Here is an 18560-nt window from a genome sequence, read left to right as displayed (position 1 = left end):
CTATTGATAGCTTCATTTCAGATCCACTTTAAAGGCAAAGCTCCAAATTTTGTGTCACTGTCCAAATACATATGGACCAGAACGCACATTTAGATGCACATTGTACCAGGGTCTTAAAAAGTCTTAAAAGTCTTGAATTTCCAAATCTGCTTTTAATACCTTAAAAAGTATTTAAAAGGTATTGCATTTGATATGGTAGGTCTTAAGTTATGTTGGAATAAATGTTTGCACTGTATTGTGTTTAAATGTGTTTGTTAAATGTCCAAAATGCAAAGAAAGTAACATTAGTCGACTCAGTTCCACCTGTTCCAACCTGACAATTTATACTGAAATTAGGAACCAATTATTGTTAACTTTACAGCCCTCACTGAGAATTGACTCGGAAAAGTGGAAATCAGTGTAATTGGTGTAAAATACAGTTTGTCATCTTTTCATGGTCATTGGTGTAAAACTATTTTTTCCTAAATTTTAGGAGTCACAAATTTTTGCTAGTATGGCCATGAAATAGGCATTAAATTCTGTTCTAAGTAGTCTTAAAAAGGGTTAGAAAAGTCTTAAATGTAACTTGTAGAAACCTGTAGGACCCTTGTATACTGTCTCTTCAGTATAAACACTATAGCATGTCATCTGTCAATAAATCTACCATACATACATTTGCCAAAATAAAAGACTGACATCAGATATGTAAACATTTAATTGGATTTTTTTAAACCTCACAACTGATTCATATTTACCTTTAATTTGTTATAAAAGTGCTGACATAAAATGCTGCTATGATGAAACACATGTTTATCAGTAAAACCTGCAACTCCTGACCTGAAACGTTTAGCTTTGTGTGGATTAATTCTTAGATTAATTTATGTACACACATACCCTTCAGTGTGTAGGATTTCAGTGACACCTTGCAGTAAAGCTGCAAATTGCAGCGGACAACTCTTCTCCTCATTCTGTACTACGGTGGCTGAAGAAGTGTGAAAAGCATCCAAGTCCCTCATTAGATCCAGTGTTTGTTTTTTTTTAACCATGCTCAAACATATGATATGACTGTAATGTGAAAAACCATGTTTGAGCGCTTGTAGAAACATGAGACATTAGAATGTAATTAGGAGACACCTTTTTCAGTTGCGTCTTAAAACAATAATTGAGTGGGTTTTTGTTTTGTTTGTTTTTTTCCTTTCATGTTAATCAGGAGTCCTTGTCTGTGTTCAACACCTGGGTGTCACTAAAGTGTCAATTTTTGACACACAGGGTGCCAGATAGAGGCCAGTTTCAATCATTTGATGGAAATTGTTTGAATTTATGATGGTCCATGAAAGTTTGTGGACCAGGACTCACATTTGATTCCCAGTGTGTTCATTTTGGTATTTTCTTTCTTTGGCTGTCTTAATTCAGTCCTTCTCAAATCATTTTTTCCTGACCCTTTCTATTAAATAGTTTTTATGCATCGTAGATGCCGTTTTATTTGGTTTAGGCAACTCTGTGCATTGACACATGATGCACTTTTTGTAAACTAGATCTAGAACCAACATGGGGCTAAGAGCAAAGCCATGTGAAATGCATAGGAGAGTCTTTAAGTGTAAAGACATAACAAAAACTGCATAAAATGCCTGACAAAGAGGGCAAGAAAGATGTAAAAGACATAGCATAAGAAAACAGTGTGAAACATGAAGCAATAAAAATTATATAACAAGAAAATATGTCCTAGACGTAAAAGACACTAAGATGAAAAATACAAGATAACAAGGCAGGCTTTGCAAAAAACAGGCTTTTCAAGACAGTATTTTGACTGTGGAAGAAGTCACTCAGTCCTGTCTTTGTTTACAACAGTAAATTGTTTTGTTTCATGTCGTCAGTCAGAATGTGTTGTCCCAAGTGTCAGCTGCTCATGTGGAAACCAACACAGGTCTAGAGTAGAAAATTAAGTAGATATTATGTAGGGACTTTGGTATACAGTTTTCTCTTAGTGTTTACTAACAGAAAGATCAGGAAGAAAAAAATCTGTATGAAAAATACAACAAAGTGTGAATTTGTCCCACTAAATCCACTTTGTCTGCACCTGAAAAATGTAACAGGTGGAACTCTAAGGCTACGTTCAGATTCCAGGCAAATGTGGCCCAAATCCATTTTTTTGCCCATATATACAAATTCACAACTTAGAAAAGTAACATGTGGGGTCCCACAAGGTTCAGTTCTGGGACCCAAGTTATTTATACTTTATTTAAATGATATTTTTATGGCATCTAGTGAGTTAAAATTTACAATATTTGCAGATGATACTAATTTGCTTTATTCGGGAGAAAATATGAAACAAATATTAGAAACGGTAGAAAAGGAATTGGTCAAGTTAAAAAAATGGTTTGACGTAAATAAGTTATCACTTAATGAAGATAAAACAAAATTTATGGTTTTTGGTGGTGCTAGGGGAAATTATGATATAAAACTGAAAATTAATGAAATTGAAATTGAAAGGGTGTATGAAACAAAATTTTTGGGAGTGATTATTGACCATAAACTCTGTTGGAAACCACAAATAGAATATATCAAACGCAAAATGTCCAAGGCTGTTGCGATTCTTTATAAAACTTGGGACTTGTTAAGCAAAAAATGTTTGCATATGTTGTATTGTTCACTTGTAATGCCATATATGTCATATTGTGTGGAAATATGGGGCAATGTGTATAAAACTAATTTAGACCCGATAATTAAACTCCAAAAAAAAAAAAAAAAAGCTATTAGAGTCATAAACAAAGCTGGTTATCTCCAATCAAGTAATCCACTTTTTGTAGAATCTGGTTTACTAAAATTTTTCGATATTGTATATTTAAAAACAATGGAATTTTTGTTTCGCGTTAAAAGTAAAAACCTTCCTTTTTGTATTCAGAAAATTTTTAAGTTAAGAGAAGGACATTATAATTTAAGAGGGATGTTTGTGTTTGAAAAATGTAAAGTAAGAACAAACGTTAAATATCACTGTGTTTCAGTTATTGGTGTCAAACTATGGAACGAATTGAAGGATGAAGTGAAATTGTGTAGCTCACTGTTGAGTTTCAAAAAGAATTTAATTTGTCAAATTATGGAGGGCTATGAAAGTAATGTGATTACAAAATGACTTATAACACTGAATGTAGTATAATTTGTGTTTAAGTATTTATCTGCTGCAACTTCAGGTGTGGACTAAGGATGTGAATAGGAGAAGCAGAAATAAGCCTCCGGCTTCAGCTTCTTCCTTTTTCAGTTACAAAATGTGTTAATTTTATGTTTGTTTGTTTTTTAAATATGTATGTGTTTTGTTTTGTTGTTTTTTTTCATATGTATGTATTTTGTATTTAACTGAAATAAACATTCATTCATTCATTCATTCATTCATTCATGTGACCTGTATACAATCTGTTAAAGACAGTTCGAACAACACAAATCCAAATTTTTCAAATCCGACACAGGCCACTTTCATATGTGGTCCTAAATCCGATATGTATCTGATATTTTGCAAGGTGACTTCAGTCTGAATGCCCAGGTCACAACGTATCTGACCTTTACATCATTGAAATGCGACAAATGTCACAATTCTGCGTGCCAGGAATGTTACTTCTGTAAACACAGTGCGTGCCTGCATGGTCACGTATTACGTCAGGACCTCTTTTGCGCACGGGGGTCACTTCAGGGTCGCATTCAGTTCATCCTCAAAACTGATAGAAGTTGCATTTAATGTGTAATATGAATGAGCACAAAAAAAAAAAAAAAATTGGATTTCCCCAAAAAATCCGAATTGTGCATTAAGACCTGCTGTCTGAAGGTAGCCTAAGACTACATTAACCTTGAGTTAAAGGGTTTGTTCCTGCCGAGAAACCTAAAAGTTTCCCTGAAAGAAAACTTTAATTGTTGTGATTTGGAAGGTTTGGACTGTTTCTCCCTGCAGCAGCCAAGTCATGCTTCATAAAACTGCAGCGATTTTACTCAAATGTCTGCAAAGAGCAGCAACGGAGATCTTCAAAAGTAGAGTTTTTTCAGTTGTTTTGGTCAATGTAATAATCCTCCTGCAGGCTAAAACAAGAGCACATTTTCTAAATTATGAAGTTGCTTTTGAAAATGCTTAGCAGGATATTTAAAAAGAAAAAAAAAGGAAAAAACAAAAACGCAGCGTTCAGTACATGAATGATTCTGGGTGGGATTTTGTGGAAAGCTCCAAAACCCACAGGAATCTTTCAAAAATATTTAGTCTTGCCCATTTTAACACATACATATGATATATAGAAACATTGTTTTCCGAGGCATTAACCTGAGTTTTATTACAGCAATCAAATATATATATTAATGTACATCATGTTAAATTAATATATAGGTAAAAGATGATTTACACATGAATAAATGACAAACTGTGAGTTATATTTCCTTTTGAGGGGTGCAGCATCATATGTCACAGCTCTTACCATAAAATACAGACACCAGACACACGGGTAAAATAAAAGGCACATGTAGTTATTGTTCAATCATCAACACAGTAAAGAAACAGAACAAAGAAAGCAACAAATGGTATGGTCTCAGCATGCTCGTAACATAACAGAATGATTATGGTTCTTTTCTACTGTGTCAGGAGCTGTTTTCATATTAAGGTATTTAACTATTTTCATGGTTAGGTTTAGGTTCTGTCAGTGCTTGGTTAATGTTAGGGAATGATACCAGTATTTTATTAACATTTTTTTGACAGTTTTTATTAGGTATTTATCATTTTGTCATACAGAACATAACAACAACAAACAACAATCGACTATAGATAATAGTCGCATTCTAATAGTAAAGATCATTTAGGTTACAGTTATGAAATAGAAATCAAGTTACACAATTAAATTTTTATAGCAGCAGTTTATTTAACATTTCACAGGACTATGAGACAAACCACACATTAATTGTATTTAAAGAAACTAATCCATTTGCCCCATCTTATCATGTAAAATTCACTTTGCAGCCTCAGCATAAATGTTAATCTCTCTATTTTGTGAATTTTATCAACAATTTTCAACCAGTCCTCTAGCACCGGTGGATCAAGTTGAAGCCATTTACGAGTGATTGGGATTTTTTGCTGCAGCACCAAAGATTTTTAGAAGGTATTAGTCATTTATTGTCAAATCATCAGGAAGATCTCCTAACAGAAGTGGGAAAGTAGGTTGCTGTAATTTAAAACCCAAAATCTGTTCTGTTTTTGTTCCAACATCTTTCCAAAATGTTGCAATTTTCATACAGGATCAAAAAATGTGGGTGTGGTTTGCCTCTGTGTCCACGCAACCTCTCCAGCATGTAGAAGCATTTAAGTTTCTGCAAAACTGTTGTTTTGGCGTTAGAAAGAACCGTACAAAATTTTTCCAACAAAATTCTCGCCAGTAGGCTGAAGAGGAGGTAGAAGTAGGATTTTACTAACATTTTAACCAGAACACAATATTTTTCCCAACTGTAATCAGAAAGTTTTGGCAGTGGTTGGCTGTGTATCTCACACCTAGGCCCTTAGTGGTGTTCTACATGACTTAATCCACCTTCTGGTATCAATACTATACCATCAGTACAATACAAAAAAATAATGAATGCCCTTACTAAAGTAGGAAACCCAATGACCATAACTCAGCAGGTCCTGTCACTACAGCCACAGCTGCAATGTGTATATCATCTGAGGAATTATCAATATTTACTCAATAAGATGACAAAACAGACATGTTAATCGGCTAAAATTTACTTAGGGGGTCAAATGAGTGGCCATTTTTGTCACAAAAAAAAAAAAAAGTTCCAAGAAATGCATAGAACTGTGTTGAAATAATGCTAATACATTTGTGCACAGACTACTGGTATTATTTGACAGTGGAAGCTATATTTTCAGAAATATTGGATTTTGAATAGCACGTGTATGTGAAAACTTTTGCTGGTGGACGGACGTGACATTACCCATGATGATCTGGTCAGTACCAGTACTTTATAATAAACTTATATACTTACTATTGCTAATTATCCTCTTATTCATAAGTGTTAGTATTGTGGATCTAAAACAATAACAGCTGACACAAAAACACAAAATGTGTCAGTGGACGGATGTGACATGGTTGTTCTGGATCCCATCATACTGATGCTCGGCAGCCATGTCACCGTTTCCACAAATGATCCCTGTGCAAAAACTAGGATCAGAATTATTTATTGTATAGTTTATCATCATACTAAAGAGTAAATAACAATATAGAATTGTTATTTCTTTATAAAAATGCTTATTATTAGAAAACTGTTGATTTAAAAAGTGACGTGTGACATTCTTAATGTATGTATTGGTGTAACATAAGCAGGATGGATCAGTACCATACTCCATATTGCAACCTGTAAGAATAAAACATGTAATATGTAGGATATAATCTTGTAAGAAAAATTGGGGAATCTAAAAGAATAGAATATTTGTTTTTCAGGTAAATTCAGTTAAAATACAACTTGGCCATTTGTGACATGAAAATATAGCATTAATTGTGATGAAATTGGACATTTTTGACCTGAAAACATAGTTCATATGACCATCAACATGTTGCAACAGAACTGAAATCCTGTAAATTTTCATAACTTGCATTTACCAACACAAAGTTCCTTTGGGGATTCACTTATATTGATTTCTTATGCACAAAGACATAAATAAGACCTCTAAGCTAATTTTAGCCATAATAAAATACATTATGCTGCCCAAACTACTGCTTATTTTTAGTTTGTCTACGACCAAATACATTTCTTCTCCTCTGTTAGCCATTGTGGGAAAACATCTAAACCAATATTTGAGCTCATATGAGTCACTACAGATGTGCTTTTGTAGCTGAGTCTGCTCTGACTAGTCGCTCTTTGACCGTCCAGTCAAAGAATGTGAAAATGCCAATGTTACTGTCACACCTGTGTGGCCATCATGAAATCTGAGTAGTTAAAGCAACAGATTCATTGCTATTTATTTGAAGCTCCAGATGCTGCACTGTTGATTCCAAAGGCCTCAAGGCAGATTCCTTTTACCTGGCAACACATGATGGATGAAATACGATTGGACAAACACCCTAATATAAACATACACTACAGGAAGCTGTGACCATATAAAGCTACAATAAAGAGAATAGACTATTAGGAATAATTTAATACATTTTTGTGGAACAAATATAAAATGTAGGGTCAGTGATTCTGATTCTTGAGGCCAGCAGAGAAGATCTTGATGGACCTGAAAGACCACTACTGCACATAGGCCTGAATCAGTGGCTCCCAAACTGATTTAGGTCCAGACCCAAAACGTCAATGTTGTCTCACTGGGACCCAAGTTTACAGAATTACATCATAGTCTTCATCTTTTATATTGTTTTTGCCTCATTTTGTCTTTTAGGTCATTCTTGTACTTTGCATTGTTTTTATCTAAATACATGTTTTATGACATTTTCTCTTCACTTCTCAAGGCTTTGTTGAGGTCGACATTTATTAATTTATCCCAGACAACCCTTTTTCTGTCTTAATTGTGTATATTATTGTTAAGTATTTTACTCTGACATTTGGACACCCACTAAAACAGCTCTGCAACCCACTTTGGGCTCCAACCATAAGTTTAGCAAAGATACGGGGTTTTGGATGTGATAGCCTGGATTTTGTAACCATCTCTTGAGGAAAAAAAAAAACGTAGTGGCTCTTTTAATGACAAATTATGTGAATTTTACAAGTATTCACTGTTTGCAGAAAGTGTGTAGTGTCCATATCCATAAAGTGTCTTTTCTAGCAAATGGGTTCAATCATCATAAAATCAGACAGACAGACAGACAGATGTAACTGGTCTGAGGGTTTTGCTGTTTTGTTCAGGGTCTTAAATAAATGGTTGTCTGTCCAAGGATGCAGCTTTTAAAGAAAATCACTTTAGATGTAATTAATTCATACCTGTAAGTAATTTCAGATGATGTGTTAACAGTTTGTCATTTATATGCAATAATTACGCACATTTTTTGAGGTTTCAGTTGCTCACATTTGAACATATGAAGCACGTCCTTGTCAGATTTAAGAGTAAAATTGTGTTTGTGGTTGAATTGGCTGTGTGACATAAAGATTTTTTTTGCTGAATTGTGACATATTTTTAGACAAAACACACACTTGAAAATGAAAATGCTCTCATTATATTACACTGAAAGCTAACTGCGATCAGTTTTTGTTACGACATTCAAACACTTCAATTCTACATCTTTACCTTAAGTCTCAGAACCTTTTAATCTCTCCTGTGCTGCATTTTGCACTTTACAGCATTCAGATTACTTCTGAACTGTTTGCATCATCCAGAAAATTCAAATGGCATCATAAAGCTGAGATCCTGAGCTTCCCAACACTATATAATACTTAACAGCAGCAATGTGGGATTCTGTTACAAGTAGAAAGGAACTGTTTCAGAGACTTCCACACAGGCTAAAAAACGCCTGGAAATAACAACAAATACGAAGCCATAATATGGATACTGAATGTTCAAGACCAAAAAGAACATTTGAGCAGATGTTATATACTTGAAAGTTTATTTCTGCAACCTCAAGATAGATAGACAGATAGACAGATACAGATTTCTGTAGACGTTTCACATTTTTAGAACATCACAGCACCTTCTTAACAATGCAGCTAGTGTTTAGAGACAAGGAGAGGGCGTCTGAATCTGAAATTATGATATGATAGTATTTTTACATTAAAAACCCATAGAGAGTCCCACTCCCTGCAGAGAAGTGTATACTTTTGACTTGATGACAGACTCCTTATAGGACGTCAGACACAGTTGTCCTTTGTTTACGGTGTCAAGTACAGAGCTGGAGGGGATGTTTTCATGTTGTTTACTAACGCAGTGAGGTGGGTCTGTGTTAATGATCAGGACAGGAGAGGAAACATACATGTGCCTGCAAACATGTGTTTGTGTTGATGTAATTATGAGACGTCAGGCCTCCAAGTCTGGTTGCCTTTTTGTAAAGAAATGCTTGCATGTGCACACACAAACAGTAAAACACATATTATTTAGTTCTTGTATTTTGCTGACTTGGCTGCACCAATTTTGGCAGCTGTCATTGCAAAAAAAATGACTCTTTCTACAACCATTTTGACTTTGTTTCACAGATACTTTTTGTATCCTCTGAATGCAAACCAAGACACATCATGCTGCCACAGACTGTTTCTTGAATTTGTTGCTTGTCTGTATCATTTGTACAAATCAATGCTTGTCTGATCTAAATATAAATAGTGCATGGATGTGGGACATTGGTTAGAAGAGTTTGTGTATTTTGCGTTTTTTGGTGTTTTGTTTTTATTGTCAGTTTACGTCAGAGAGGAGAGGTATTAAAGTTGAACCAACCAACAGTGCTGTGAAGATCTTCTTTGTTGACTTTTTCTGTATTAAACCAAGCCCTGGTATGTTTCTCTAACCCTAACCAAGTACCACCAGTGCCGAAAACCTAACCATTAAAATTTTATAAAGGCTTCCAGAAACTGGTTTTCCATGTAGTTCAGCTTTTTAAAATATCAAAGTTTGAAGCTCAGGATCGACTGGTGTCCATAACATTCTCCATAAAATAGATGACACACACTCTCAGGATCTCTGGTATTTATTTATATTTATTCCAAGATTAATTTCTGTGTTATATAAGGACCCAAACCAACTACAGAAGTCTTAAAAAAGTAATTCATGTCAAAAATGCCTTTTAATCAAGAATATAATGATGTAATGTAATGTCTCTTATTCTAACATTAACACACTTTATATGTTCTTTGTGTCTTTTGATTGTATTACTGCGATGGCGCATTACGGCCACATAAGAAAATAAAAACACTTGTCACTACGAGAACATAGTCATAAAATATCGAGATAAAACCCGTAATTTTATGAGAATAAAGTCGAATACAAAAAGAGTCATAATTTTACGAGAATAAAGTTGTGATATTTCAAGAATGAAGTTGTAGTTTAAAAAAAAATCATAATTTAATGAAAATAATGTTATACTTCTATGAGATTAAAGTTGTCATATTTTGAGAATAAAGCCATAATATTTGTGAGAATAACATCGTAATTTAAAAACAGGTGGGGAAAAATATCATAATTTACATGAATAAAGTCACACCCACTCGTCGCAGAATGGAGAACTTGAAACATTTTGTGAGGTTATACTTTCATTTGAGGTTTGCGCACAGTGAAATACTAAGCCTGTTAGTCCACAACAGATTATCATTAGTCGTCCAGTCCAACAGAAGTAAAAGTTGCTGGTTCACTTGTGTTCGCTTTAACCGGAAACTCTGTCATCAACAAGGTTTAAGGCTTGCAATTTTGAAATTATGACTTTTTATCCCACTATTGCAAATTTATTTTCAAAATATTACAACTTTAATCTTATAAAAGTCCAACATTATTTTTTGTTAAATTATAAGTTTTTTTATTTAAACTATGACTTTATTCTCATAATATTAAGGGTTTTATCTCGATATTTTATGACTTTATTCTCATAGTGACAAGTATGTTTATTTTCGTATGTGGCCCTAATACGCCGTCGTACACAACAAATTATAATTTCAATTTCTTTTTAATCTATGAAAAGTAAAGCCATCTTTAACTCCTATCTACCACGTTCTCCCCACAAACGGCAGATATTCTTAATCCAGTTGGTGGTTTTGTCGTCTGTGAACAATTTACATGTGTTCAAAATCAACATTTTTGTTACTTTGAAATTACGTTAATTAACAACACTTAATTATGTTCAAACAAAAAGAAATGTGGGCAGCACTACTTTTATAAAATAACACATAATTGGAGCAGCAGTTTAGTTATATGACAGTCATTTCTGGGAGGCGCGGATGAGAAGGTTTCTGAGGACCAGAATCTGCGCCTGTTTACCTGATCCGCCCTCGTCTGTGTTTAGCAGAAGCAGCCGCCGTACCCGACCGTTAACACCTCTCTGCAGCTCGTGAGTTTTACTTCACACTTGAAGTGTTGGAGGAGGGGTGAAGGTGGGCTCTGGCCACGTGCAGGCTGCCTGTTTGCGGTTGGATCAAGACTCTTTGTCAGACGGCTTTGTCCCCACAGCGCATGTCAACGCCATAAATGATACCATTCCCCCAAAGAATGTGTGGACCTCCCTGATCGACAGACTGCTGCCAATCGGTGGCTTGTGCTGCATAAAGCTGTGGTGTCTCCATTCATATCAAGGTCCAAATAAATCAGAACACGGGCCTCTTTATTCACAATTATAGAGCATTTTTAATGTCATATTCATCTGTTTTTATACAGATGATCCACTGGTATAAATCAAAGTTTGGACACTACAAATTAATAAAATGTTTCAGTCATTTTTCTTTTTTCTTTATCTTTATCATCCATGCTGATTCATTGAAAAAGTCAAAAGCATGGATGCGTTTGATTTATTTTGCAGCTTTAATGCCATTTTTCTTCCATTTAAGTCACCCTGTGTTCAAAATTTTTCATAAAACCTTTTTAAATTGAATTGCTTTATTTAGATGTTGTATCTGTTTTATTATTATAACTTAATCTTTATCTTTGTAATTTATTTGTCATGTTTTTGTACCACATTATCCTTTAATTTGCTCCATTGCATTGAAATATTTAATTTTCACAGAATAAAACAGTTTTCTTTGGTGAATCGTGCAGTGTTAAAGAGTAGTGATTGAATAAGTAATTCAGTTATATTTCACCATTTGCTGGTTAGTTCTACAAACAACTACACAATATGAAGTACACCACATTAAAGTTTTTTTTTTATTGATTTTTATATATTTACAGGATCTACAAAAATGTTGGACCCTACAAAGAAAAGGATATGTTTAATTTTTATTTTATCTCTGCTTCTTTACTCTAACTGAATCCCTTTGACTAATCCCACCCCCTTCATCCTCCATCCTCATACTAAACTTTTTACTTCGCCCTCACTTTGAATGTGAGTTTGATCATTTTTAGTTGTATTATTATTAGTAGTAATAGTAGTGGATGATTTGAACATGTTTTTCTGCTTTAGGGGTATCAACCTTTGAATTTAACCTCAGTGGCAGATAAAGTATATAATATTTTTGTACCTTTTCTTTTTCTTCCCAGTCGACTGGATGCAAACTTCATTGCCCATTTGCCTCCTGCCTCCTTTAAGAACCTGAAGTCCCTGCGTCACCTGTGGCTGGATGACAATACCCTGACGGAGGTTCCTGTTGTCGCTCTCGCTGGTCTGGTGAAGCTGCAGGCGTTGACTCTCGCCCTCAACAACATCAGCTTCGTCCCCAACAGGGCCTTCACCTCGTTGACTCAACTAGTGGTGCTGTGAGTGACCCACAGTTCAGATACATGAACAATACACACCATGAACATCCTGACATCACTAGGGCTGTGTATTGACAAGAATCTGGTGATACGATACAAATCACAATACTAGGATCACGATACAATATATCATGATATATCATGATACTGTTAAAAAGGCAATTTTTAGTTTGTTTCTTTTTTTAAATGATTATTTCCTTGAAGAATTGAATTACACCAGAAATATGCACCAATACTAAACACATTTTTATTTGATCAGAACAGGATCTAATGCTATATCACAAAATATTCCTGTGTTCAAACTGAAATTCTGTTTAACAGACATTACAGTTCATTACAGTTATTATTCATTACAGTAAGATCCTGTTCAAATGTTCATATTTTGATAGTTCATAGCTAACATCAGAACAATATTTTAGTTCAATCCCAATAAAGGAACTAACATTATTTAATAAAAGAGTGTTAAATAATAAAAAATAAAATATAAACAAAAAAAAGAAAAACAAAAAAAACAAAAAATGAACCTCCACAATATCTGCATTTGAATAAATACCTAAAAATATCAATACAGTACTTTTTAACACAGATACAGTATTATGAAATGAAATATCCCGATATATTGCAGAACCAATGTTTTCTTACACCCCTCGACGTCACTGACTGGCAGGTGGCTTATCTCAGCCTTCAGATAGGACCAGTAGTCATGGATTTTACACCAATCATTAGAACTTAATGACCACTGACAGGAACAGGGTCATTTTATTATTATCTCCTTATAATAGGGGTCCCAGTATAATGAGATAATAATAGTGGGTTGGATACATTAGGCAGCAAGTTAACATTTAGCCTCCAAAGTTGATGTGTTAAAAACAGCAACATGAACAAGAGCAGGGATCTGAGCAACTTTGACAAGCTAGGAATTGTGACAACCAAATCACAGGGTCAGATCATCTCCAGATCTTGTTGTTCGTTCCCAAAGTAAAGTGGTTAGTACCTAAGGTGGAGAATAACAGTCTCAACCAGTCGAGCATCTATGGGAGTATAACATTATTACCACCTGTCTTATATCATGTAGGTTTTCCTTTTTCCACAAAAACAGCTCTGACCTGAGGCCTGACTCCACCAGACCACTGAAGGTGTGCTGCTGTATCTGGACCAAGACTTTAGTAGAGAGGTGGACTTCCATGGATCAGATTTATTTGTCCAACACCTCCCACTGATACTCAGTTCTCCTGAGGTTGGGATGTCCTTCCTTAGTCCAGTTTTGGTCAGTACTAACCACTGCAGACCAGAATCACCCAACAGGAGCTGCAGTTGTGGAGATGCTCTGACCCAGTCCTCACCGTTACAATATGGACCTGGTCAAAGTCACTCAGTTCTTTATTTTGATCATTTTTCTGCTTCCAACACATCAGCTTTGAGGACTAAATGTTCACCCTGATATATCCAACCCAGTGAAAGGTACTATTGGAATAAAATAAGCAATATTATTTCCACTTCTCCTTTCAGTGGTCAGAATATTTTGACTGATTGTACTAATTGGTGCAGCACATGCATAACTGAACCAAATTAACAAAATTACAATATAGAGGTACAAACAAAATATTACCATATACAAAACTGTGCAAATACTGTTAAAAACTAAGCTATCTAGACGCCATAGATACTACATAAATTGAAGTAATAAGATGTGTTTAAATGCCACAAAGCATTTACCATACTTTCTGGGCTATAAGCCGCACCTGAATATAAGGCACACCTGACTATAAGCCGCAGGTGTCTACGTTGTGACATGAGATATTTACACAGACTGATGGTAAACAGACAGATTATTTAAATATTTATTTCCATACCTTCACTGCTTTTTTCCAAACAGTGCCTGTAACACGGCAGGAACACGGCTTGTTTAAAAACGCAGAAAAGTCATTGATCTCTATCTTCATCTTCCTTCTGCTCATTGAAACCACTGCAGTCCTCTTCTTCAGTGTCGGAGTTGAACAGCCTCAGAAAGGCTTCGTCACACACTTTCTCAGTCTCTCTTCCGTTGTCTCTCTCAATGGCACTTAGGTGCTGCAGCTCTATTCCTTCTTGGACAGATAGATCGATTGGTTTTAACTTCAAAGCTGCATCATATGCATTTCTTCGTGTGTTTTCCATGATGAGGGTTTGTGCATGACACGCAAAATGACTGTTAAAAGTTAAGCTTAAAACTTCTCTTCGCATCACCTCTTCCACCTGTCTGTCTCGCTTTTGCACTTCCTGCTAGAGCGCCCCGTGGAGGCCGTTAGACCGTAAAAATCTATACTCGAGCTGCATCGCTGTGTAAGCCGCAGGGTTCAAAACAAGAAAAAAGTAGCGGCTTATAGTCCGGAAAGTACGGTAATCAGAGTCGATCTCAACTGACCAGTGTAAAGCAGCTTGATTTTGCCTTCAGTCTTTTGCATCAGTTTTTGGTTTAGTCAGTGGTGCACTGGGTTTTGGTTTTCTTCATCTATTCAAACACTTGAACAATTCATTGCTTGGAGGCTTTTGACCATCAAGGCGTTCTACGATTTTTTAAATGTTCTTTTTAAGAATGCAGTATGAGTCACAGAGCCGTTTTGGTTTTCTACCTCCATGTTTCAGTCCCTCCTGGTCACGCATGTAACATTACCCCCAAGTGAGACACATGTGGAAAAAATACATTTATTTGCTTTATGTGGTTATCGAATGAATTATGAAAGCTTCACTCAAGCCCAGTGAACCTGATTGAAAACTCCCTCCAATTTGTTGTTTCATGAGTCATTTTTGTTCTGACTAAAGTGGCTAATAGTGGAATATTAAGGTTTATGTTACAACTCCTGTGCAAAGTGGGGGTCAGAGTCTGAAGTTATTGGAATTATGTTGTAGCAGTGAAAATATTTGTTTTATCAAGAGTTTTATTTACTTATTGACTTAAGTGTAAAAGCAGGTGGAAGTGTGCAAGTTGTTGATGACTTGGGGGAAAACTGCAGGAGTGACCAGGAGAAAATAAACATGTCAGGAAATGCAGCATGAAGATAACTGATGGAAACTAATACACTCTTTTCTTCCTGTTTCTCAGACATCTCCATCACAACCAGATCCACTTTTTGGGTCAGATGTGTTTTAATGGACTGGACAACCTAGAGACCCTGTAAGTTGACCTTTGACCTCCAGTACAGACAATGCCAAACCATTTAAAGGAGTAAACTAAATCCTCATCTGTAGCTGTAGATTTTATAAAGGCTAATGTTTGTTTATGTCATCAGTGTTTGGATCACCAAGACAACTGACAGAAGGATTCACTGAGCTTACATGTAATATTGATTGTCCAATATCAGCAGCAGGACACGAATACCAAAACCACCAACACATTAATGCTACATCTTCACAGACAGTATCAGTCACTAAATAAAGTAAAGAATAAAGAATAATAGAAAGAAAGACACGTTTTTTTCCTTCAAACACAAATATAGGATGTTGGTGAAGTCTCTTTAACTTTAAAATTTAACAAATTTATTACAAAAGCAAATGAATTGACAAATCTGTGGCAACTATTACAAAATGAAAAGTAGATATTGAAGGGGTTTTTTTTTTGCTTCATTTAATCCACCTCTATATAGACACCATTAGTTGTGCTGGATTTCTTGCCATGTTGGCTGTATCATAGCCTCATCAATGGTGTCAGTGACATCAGTGATCTTTTACTTCAGATCGTTGATGTCCTGTATCTTTGTTCGATACGCGATATTTTTAACCAAACCCCACTGAAAGAAATCCAGAGCAGTGATATCTGGTGAATGAGGTGTCCAGGGAATTGGACCATCCCTTCCAATCCACCGGTCTGGAAATATTAGATTTAGGAACCCACCAACATGCAGTCCCCAATGTGGTGGTGCACCATCTGCTTCGAAAATGATGGTTGGCTGAAGGTCATCCTGTTGTGGTGACACATATTCAGTCAAAAGGTCAAGGTCAACATTTGCAGTAATTGATCTGTCATTGAATAAAAATGGACCAATGATCCAATTGTACGTGATCCCACAATGTGATTAAAAACTTTGAAAACCACTGAGTACATAGGGCAAATCTGATTAACATAACTCATCAATTTTTTAAATTGTAAAGACACTTTGGGGATACTATTTTGCTGAAAAAGTTGCTTTTTCTTTTTTTTTCTTTTTTTTTTTTTAATTGAAAAAGGTGACAAAATATCTCCAACATTACCATTCATACAGATATTATCTATTAGAGCCCTTTTTGTATTTCTTATTTTATACGTACAAAAGTGTAAAAAATCCCAAAACTAACATATGAACTAACATATGAACAGTTTTGGTTTTTCTCATTTTAAAACAATCATAGCGTTACAATACCTCTTGGTTCTTTAAACATTACACATGTTCATGCAGAAGAACATATAACGAATAAATACAGGGAGATTATAAAAAAGAGGATATTTTTAGAGGAGTGATACAAACTCTGGGCGGCTAGAGGATACAAACTCGATCCATTTGTCCCAAATATGATAAAATTTATCCCTCTAGATTCTGACAGAGTAAGTCCATTTTTCCATTTTGAATACTTGCAAGATGATCTTGTACCAGTCTTCTGTTGTTGGTGGAGTTGGGTTCAACCACCTTCTTGTAATACATTTCTTGCTGGCTGCTAAAGGGGCCTGTAATCATTTTGTATCCTCCCTCCGTTCTAGTACAGCGACATCACCAAGATGTAGATTTACAAAGTTATAGGTAATATGAACCAAAAAGACCAATATTAAAGTACTGTGGATACCACTCCAATATGAAAAAGTCACCTTTTCATTTCTGTTTTGATGTAATAATCTTGAATTCACTCTGAACTTTTATGAACATCTACATGATCAGTGAATTAAATATAGGAAATACCTGGATTTCATCGTAAAATGTAAAGGATAATTATACAATAAATGGCAATAAAAGACTTAGTAAAGGTTAGATGTGCAGGATAATTCATATTGAAGTCACCACAAAAATAGTTCATGGTCTTTAAGAGTTGATAGAAGAAGGCACAAATGAGTATGACAGCTCGAATCATTGACATGGGATGGGTCAGACTGTGAAATGGACTGAAGGGACTAATATTCTGTCCACGTCTGAGTATAGATCCACAGTCTCATCATGTTCTCAGCTTTGATGTGTCTGAGCAGGTACTGCCGCCGTGACGCAGACTCGTCTTTACAGGAAACCTCTGAGGGGGGGTTAGACTTAAATGAGCCACCACTGCAGTTCAAACAGCCTCATGTGGAGCATCACAGTGTGTGGCCACACAACGGCCCGCTGACAATTACCCTCAATCTAACATGCACGTGTTTTCCTGACTGTTTGGATGCAGCCCTCGCTTCGAGCCATGTGGAGCGTCAGACAGGACACACAGCTTTCATTACTCTGCTGTATGAGGAGGAGGAGGAGGAGGAGGAGGAGGAGGAGGGTGTTATGAATCAAAGGGAGAAAGCTGCACAGATTTATAAAAGTATCATGGCAGAATGTCATTGACTTTGTTTTTTACCCAAATTTTAGCTCACTGTCACATCCTACTTCTCTTTATGTACATTTGTGTCTCTAAAAACATATTTTTAATGTGGCACATTTACTGCATTTAATGCATCTGGCTGGCATTTATTTAGATTGGCCTATTACTACGTAGAGCTGTGTAAGATAGATCCGCTTGCGGTCTCTTTGTTTCTCAGCAGACATACACATGGAAGCGAGGGCGAGGCCTGACACGTCTATAGGCACAAACTGGAGATTTGGTTTCATCAAATACTCTGAGCTGACTTTATGAAGTCCTCCAAAAACAAAGAGCTCTGTTTTGTCTGTTTTGGAATTAATTCTTATTTTTAAAAAAATGATAATAATAAAAAAGAAGAAGCCTCTATGAAAGGTTGTTTTCTGTCTTTTTGTTGTAATCAGTAAAATATCTTTGGGAATTAAAGTCTTGATTAGTTGATAAAAATGTTTCCATTCTTGCAGATTAAATGTGTTCATTCATGTTTTTGTATACTATCCGTATTGTTGTGTTAACAAATTTGTTCCAAAGTCTACTTTACTCATTTATTCATTTAACTGCTTATTAAATTAAGACTTTTTCTCTGTTTATTGTATAATTTGGCTGTACCAGAGAGAGGGAAAAGTATGAATGAAACCTAAATGTTTTTACATTTTGTGAGTCTCTGCTGATTAATTATGTTTTGTCTCTATGTTTATATTTTATA

General features: G+C 35.4%; 1 protein-coding gene across 1 annotated transcript in view; it reads left to right on the top strand.

Annotated features, from left to right (window-relative positions):
• LOC115420378 (leucine-rich repeat-containing G-protein coupled receptor 5-like) overlaps nucleotides 1-18560 on the top strand; it is a 41488-nt gene that overhangs the window by 12796 nt on the left and 10132 nt on the right. The window contains exons 2-5 of the mRNA XM_030135615.1: nucleotides 10974-11153; nucleotides 12092-12307; nucleotides 15390-15461; nucleotides 17496-17738. Coding sequence (XP_029991475.1) covers nucleotides 10974-11153; nucleotides 12092-12307; nucleotides 15390-15461; nucleotides 17496-17738 — 711 coding nt within the window. The remainder of the gene's footprint in view (nucleotides 1-10973; nucleotides 11154-12091; nucleotides 12308-15389; nucleotides 15462-17495; nucleotides 17739-18560) is intronic.

The sequence above is a fragment of the Sphaeramia orbicularis genome, chromosome 6 (assembly GCF_902148855.1).
Source record: "Sphaeramia orbicularis chromosome 6, fSphaOr1.1, whole genome shotgun sequence".
Lineage (NCBI taxonomy): Eukaryota > Metazoa > Chordata > Actinopteri > Kurtiformes > Apogonidae > Sphaeramia > Sphaeramia orbicularis.
Note: the sequence above shows the minus strand (reverse complement) of the source record. Positions and strands in the feature narration are given on the sequence as shown.